Source organism: Mya arenaria, chromosome 6 (genome assembly GCF_026914265.1).
Source record: "Mya arenaria isolate MELC-2E11 chromosome 6, ASM2691426v1".
Classification (NCBI taxonomy): domain Eukaryota; kingdom Metazoa; phylum Mollusca; class Bivalvia; order Myida; family Myidae; genus Mya; species Mya arenaria.
Window position 1 is genome coordinate 65,060,789 of NC_069127.1, and position 7,323 is coordinate 65,068,111.

The following is a 7,323-nucleotide window of genomic DNA, read 5'->3' on the forward strand; positions in this document are numbered from 1 at the left end:
TTTTTTTATTGGCTCAAGGCCATTGAGAGTTGACACTTTTAAAATACATTTATATTTTTTTGCTTAAATATAACCAAAAATTGTATAAACAATATGCATAAACGTTTTATATAGACGAAGTATTTTTTTTAATTTGAGCGATTGAAAAATAATGCACATATTAAGATCGGTGTACATACGCTAAACATGTGTTTCATTATGTTGGTGATATAGAATAGTCATCGATATTGAATTAACTAATAATATGATCTTTCACATGAACACGTTTAAACACCAAAAAAGTAACTATTATCAATCATGCATTTAACAACTAACTATGCATTAAAAATCTGCACAAGAAAAAAAGATCCAATATTTCTTGGTCCTTGTAGCGCACGTTAAACACTCGTGTATTTATATATGTACATATACAAACACTTGTATTTATATAGATCAGTTATGTTCTGTTCTGTATTCATATAGATATGTTTGTTTTACAACGTATATAAATATATATACAATCGTTTGTAACTACTACTAATCATCAGCTTTTCAATTTTGTTATTATCATTATTACTATTATAATTATTATATTTATTATTATTATTATTATTATTATTATTATTATTATTATTATTATTATTATTATTATTATTATTTACCATTTTACGATGATCATATGTCTGACATTGTGTAAACGACATGCTTTGTCGGAAAAGTCAAATTAAATGTTCTGTTAAAAATAGTATAAAACCCACTGTGTTTTCAAGCATAGTAAAAAGTCATTTAATAAATTGCACACAGATGTTAATTGAGACGTAAAGATGTTGGAGTTCGATACAGACGCAATTCAATTGATAAAGAGAACGACATCTTCAATTCAATACGTGCATTTAAACAGTAAACATAGTGAAAAAAACGAATGCAAATAATAAATAATAAATACACTTACCTGCTAAAATATCCGATAACAATACTATTTGGAAGGTAAAAATAATGCATTTCACTGCACGAACGAAACCCATAGTGTAGCTTTTGAAATAATCAAAATTAATTTTAATGTTTCAAACTATTGTCTCTGTAAAATTTTCACTGTCTTGTTCAAGACCTCTTTTCTTCTGTTCCTGTACGCTTTGACGGTACACTTTTCAATTAAGTACTTAAACTGGGTTACAATATTTGAAGTCAAAGGTCATACAAAATTAACTTATCAGACACTAATTAAAATTTGCAGCCTTTATAGGTTGTCTCCTTTGCAGTTTTAAAATGAAGAATGGTGTGTCTTTAATCTTTGACTATTAATTTTCTCACTTGCTGTTTCCAATATTGAATATTACTCTAATCAAACTGTTAAACTATATTTAAAAAGTGTTCCTATTTAACCAGGTATTTAATACTGCTTAATGCTTCTACATCGTACGCTACGGTGTGGAGTCTAACACTACCTATGTACAAGAAAATGAGAGGTTTAAATACCGATTCAGCTACGGGAGTCTATTTCGCAATGAAATTTAGGGTTTCCACTGACTTCATTACTTTTCTTAAAAATCCCCTGAAGTTGGTCAATCTATATTTAAATACAAGGTTGGGCTGTGAATCGTTTTGACAATGATAACTGGGGATTATAAAGTTGCGAGACTTATCACCTCTTGAGCATGTAATTTATAAAAACAGTTAAGTCGTTAACTTAAGATTTTTGAGTCATTCAATCTTAGTTTAAAGCTGCAGTTTCACAGATTGAAATTTTTGCGCAACCAGTAAAAAATTCTGCTGACAAAAGATCAGATCGTAGATTTTCATATTTCCGTTCCAAAATTAACGTTTTATGCATTTTTCTTAAACCGTTAGTAACGGCATAAAACATTAATTTTGGAGTGAAAATATGAAAATCTGCGATCTTATCTTTTGTCAGCTGTCTTGTATCAAAGGTTTGCAGATATTAACGCAGAAAGTTCCTTATTCCAAGACAAAAAATAAAAAAGTTCGAAAAACGATAAATCTGTGAGAGTGCAGCTTTAATAATTTTATTTAATTATGTTTAATACATAAACGAGGCTAAACGATGATATAATTAAGAAGTATGGCAAGAGTTTTATAAATGCAATGAGGTTAAACCCATAACATTATTTGATTGATGTAAAGTATGGTCTTGTCGATGAATAATAACATTTGTGGTCATGCTCTTGATTTCTGACGCATCAACAACTTGAACTTTGGCGGAGTGAATGTTTTCACGCGTATGTCTTGCCTTGAACCCGTCACTCACTTAGTGGTCAAAACACATCATTCAGAATAGCTTGGAATACCAAACAGAGTTAATTAACTTGAGATTGAATAGATGACTATTTGAAGTATGCTTGTACAATACCACATAATCGTTGTAGAAAACACATAATTACTTGGATTGTTAAAAGGCTCAAATACTCCATATATATTATGTATTAAAATTGTTTTTGTGGCCGGAGTTCTTCATTTGTATTATATTTACTGATTACATGGCTAAAGCTATTAAAAAGACTATACAATACACTGTGGACTTGTACTTCAGTAAAACTATACCCATTTTAATCGTCGTTCTTGAGTTCAGCTAGTATAATTTTTGGTTTTCAGGAATAAGAAAAACCTTTGTTCAAATGTAATTTAACTTAAACTGTATAGCATGAACATGACTATGTATTTTTGACAACTTTCGCGTCATCTGTGATAATGTTGCAAATTAATTATGAAATCTGTGTTGTAAGATATTAACAACACCCGTAAGATATCGAAGCTTCTATATGCTCTGATCGGGAAATTTAAAAGTCACGCGATCAAAACCGCCTGTGGATCTTAATTTTATTTCTATTTTCCTGTTGTTTTTTTCATATCTATACATTTTATTTTAAACATAATTGCTTTAAATTTTTCTAGATATCTCGTGATCTCTTAAAGGGACTAGACACCAGATGATGCAATTGTAAGGGAAAATTGTCAAAAACTTACAAAAATCATTGACATCGTTGTGAACAACGCATTTAATCTTACTTACCGGTGTATCACATCGCATACGACACATGTTTGCGCATTTTTCTAATTTGATGTTTAAAAGCGTTGTCTACCATGTAAATCGCAGTTAGTTTAAATATAGCGTAGGTATATTTATCCTTACTCATATACAGCTATGATTTAAACTGGGAAACCATCATGCGTCATTTTAAACGGGGAAATCAGATGAGACGTCAACATGATTGTTGCGTTTAATACTTTTAACCATGTAAAGTGATGGATCATCGGTCTCCTACTAGCTTGCATTGACACTTTTAGGCTTGTTTTGAGGAAATACTGTGTTTGCCGATTTGTGGACCATCCGGGGTCTAGCCCCTTTAGTGCAGCTATTTAAGTATGCATGAAGATTGAAAGGTAAAGGTTGTTCATGCCAAACGTTGTTTGCTAGCATACAGATTGTAATATACATTATTTTTAGTTTTCAATGAACATAACGCTATTCGTCGGAGGTTGTTAGTCAGAGATGGTTAAAGCAATCCATTAAAATATATACAAACAATCATGTTATATTATTTATCAAATATGACCCTTTTATTTGTCTAATAAATGATTAAATATCAATCACCGTCGATTTAATTTGTCCAATGTAATCTTGATTTGAAAATAATGAGGACAAAGAAAGAAAATTTAAAATTACAACGCAGTAAGGTAGGTGGTTGTGGTGTTAGTTGTTTACACTCTGGGTCCCGGCGTGAGCACATTGAAGGGTCCCAGAGTGACAGTTCAACCACCGCATACATATCCTGGGCAGAACCAGTACTAGGTGCCTTCACCTCTGCAAGGAACTGACAACTTCTGTACATGCCAGGGGCAGTGGTACAGTGCGAATGGCCGTAGAAAGGATTTCACAACCAATCACAACAGAAGTGACCTGGTCCGCCCGGGAATCGAACCCGGGTTGTCCGATTCAGAGTCCAACGCTCTACCGATTGAGCTAAACGGGCGGACTTAGTACGGTAAGTAAATGAGTCAAGTTGTAATAATACCCCCCCCCCCCCACACACAAAAAACAAACAAACAAAAAAACAACAACAACAAACAAACAAAAAAAAAACGCAACAAAGAAAAACAAACAAAAAAACCCATAAAAAAACACAACAACAAAAAAACAACCACACACGAAAAACAACAACCCCCACCCACCCCCACACCCAAAAACAACCCAATAACAGCACACTTTAACGTAAGGGTTAATTCCGGTATAGGCGGTTCCATGAATTAAGATAAACATTCCTAATAATTATCCTGTTACATTTAGCGGAATGACAATCGTGCTTAAAACTCTTCCGTGTCAGGTGAACTCTGTCCGGTATCATTTTGCTGATATGCGGGAAGTAAATGTCAAGAGACGTTCGTGGAAACAGACCTGACATTATATCAAATATTATGCCAGTAACGTTCTGCGGTTTGGCAATTATGACTTAAAACTTCAAAGCCCTTGGGTAACTTGTGATAAGCCAATCGTCTTTCTAGTGCAGATCAGGGGAACCTACCTTACCTAATACAAAACATTATTCCTGTAAAATTACTCAAATGCATAAATATAACTTCTTTGAAAGAAAAAAAAGATAACTTATCGGAAAAGAGCACTTACTTAAAGTGACACTCTTATTTAAAAGCAATACAAACAATTTATTCATTGTATAACAAACAATAATTTTGAGCGATAAACCTTAAACTACTAACTAAATAATGCATTTATGGAAATATCAATTTCTTATTACAAAATTCTAACCGTATATTTAATAGCTGAAACGCACAAATATTTAATGACTGGTGATTTACTGCGATAAACTATCATCTCATAAGGAAATATTGTACTTTTTTGCATCTATCTTTCAAATAAAACTCGGTTTCCTCCATTATAAGAACCATTGTTTTAGACATGTATTTATCGATTTTAGTATATTATAACAATTCTATTAATTTTGGTATAAATTATTTGGGAGTAAGAGTGCATCTTTAACCATTGACGAATATTCCATTTCGTAAGCACTTCTCATCGTAATTTAGACGGATATTGGTTAAATACACCCACACGCTTTATCAAGATCCGCGTTCGTAAAACTTTACCCACTTTGAAAGACGAAAGCGCACATGAATTGCACCTATAACTGCAATATTCCACTCTTCAATCATGAACAAAAATGCAAATAAGATAACAAGGTCAATAGAGATCGCTGATAACCGGATATTATACCAGTTACAGTGTGGCACATGAGAAAAAAACCTACCACCAATGCAAAACAGAGGAAGACGTGACATATTTGTATTAAGTTTGTATTATCATTTGATCCGAATTTTGTTCTATTGTCTTTATGATAAGGACAGAACAGAACAGACTTATACATAAGAACATCGTCTGAACTCACGAACTCATAGTCTGCGGATGTTCATCGGCCGTCAATGTTCATATTTACAACGAGTACAAGGATACTCATGAATGAGCATTTCTGAGAGGACAACACAAAAATCAGCATCGGAATTGAAATAATCGATAAATGGTTCATCCTTAAGGGCCAATTTGATAACATCATCGGACACACATCTCATTTATGTTAAGGCAATTTCCCCATGAATCATTAGTGTTCGCTATAATACTTATGCAAATTGAGGGATTATGTGACTGAATGATTAACAAATATGTTTTACTGTGCATTACTGGTTTTACGTTTCGTTTGTAATAATTGACTCTATCTTGTAAGCTTAAAGCGTGACGAGAGCATGGCTGATTATCATACTCCATGACCTGTAACTGAACCTGATGTAATGAAACTTCATTTAAACGGTCTCTACTTAGTTTCTTACAATGATGATCGAAACTATAATCCACCCATCAAAAAGAACTCACTTGAGTCCCGATGACAATTTTAATACTTTTATTATTTAGAATCATATGAATGGTTAAAACATAAAGTTGCTTGATGTCTTAAATCGAGGATGATTTAAATGACAACATGGTAACAAGTCATAATAATCAGGGATGGTTCCAGGAATCGATGTTAGATGGGGTTTTACTTAGGGGCGCAATCTGTTGACATGCACCCCTTCCTCTGAACCGAAAGTATATGGCATAAACTGTTTGCATGTGGAATAGGGGTTACTCAATCAAACTTTTAACAATTTGTAGTCGGAAATGATGCATTATGGGCGTATTTTGTTATCTCCTATATCGACATAAAAGTAAACTTGGACGATTTTAGAGGGGGCGCGCGCCTGGTGCGCCCCACCTCTTAACCCGCTTGTGATAATGCAGACGGTTGAGCGTACTCGAATTTACGTCAGTTGTTAGTGGAAATTTCAGAAAGCATGAAACCTTTAGCATCTTATTACCTATGAGGCACCACAGTGTTTTAAAGAATATCGTTCATACCTTTTACATGCCCTTTTGTATTTTATGTTTTAATGAAATGATCTAGGGATGCCAATTATCCAATTAAAAAATTAAGAATGCCCTGTTTGAAAGCATAATGCGGAGGCCCAAGTAATAGATGCGACACATACATAATATGTAAAACAGATGTGACAGAATCACATACATCAAAATATGTTTACTGACACTCTTTGGAATACAATAGAACTACAGGGATAATCCCGGTAGTCACGGTTAAAGTATACACCCTTTTTAGAGGCACAAGGCTAGGACCAAATTGCCACTGAACGAGAAATACAAAACGAACAAACAAATACACAACACAGAATAGTTTTTATTAACAAAAGATTGGATGATCGACTTGGAACCAAACTAATTTATTACACCACATTAACATTATCACATTCATTGTTAATTTAAAGGCCATGGCATTGTTGTGAGATATAGACAGTTTTTAGGTATCATTTGACAGTTAAACATGCGAACATTATTTATATACTAAAAATAAACAGTAGGCTCCCAAGCCTGTAGAAAAGATGCAACAAAGTAAGAGAATCGGAATTAAAGAGACAATCTTAGCAGTAAAGCAAAGTGCATAAATCTATTGTTACATGGACTTGAATATAAGCTATAACATAAGACTAAGATGCGGATAGGTAAAGACAAAGTAATGAATATCTGTTTGATTTAAATAATATTTATTTGTCATCTACTTTGTGTCTGAATAAACTCAAGCCACTAAATAATTGGCATGCAATATTTTTATTATGAGACAGTGTTAAGTGTATGAGTATACTATTTAGTATTCACTTGGTGTACAACATGTATTACGGTTACAGCGTATGCATATAAATTAACTGATTATAATCACCATCAGCCAAGTTATGGTTTACGCTCTAGAACACATTTAACTAAGCAGTATGTTT

The 7,323-nt window shown here is 33.0% G+C and overlaps 1 protein-coding gene and 1 non-coding gene across 2 annotated transcripts in view; both read right to left on the minus strand.

Moving 5' to 3' along the window:
- LOC128238322 (disintegrin and metalloproteinase domain-containing protein 10-like) overlaps positions 1-1,410 on the minus strand; it is a 23,274-nt gene extending 21,864 nt beyond the window's left edge. Inside the window, exon 1 of the mRNA XM_052954134.1 lies at positions 932-1,410. Coding sequence (XP_052810094.1) covers positions 932-1,004 — 73 coding nt within the window. The 5' untranslated portion in view covers positions 1,005-1,410. The remainder of the gene's footprint in view (positions 1-931) is intronic.
- A 2,486-nt stretch (positions 1,411-3,896) lies between these two features.
- Trnaq-cug (transfer RNA glutamine (anticodon CUG)) lies at positions 3,897-3,973 on the minus strand. The gene has a single exon. It is a non-coding gene; the product is annotated as a tRNA-Gln (tRNA).
- Positions 3,974-7,323: the final 3,350 nt, after the last annotated feature.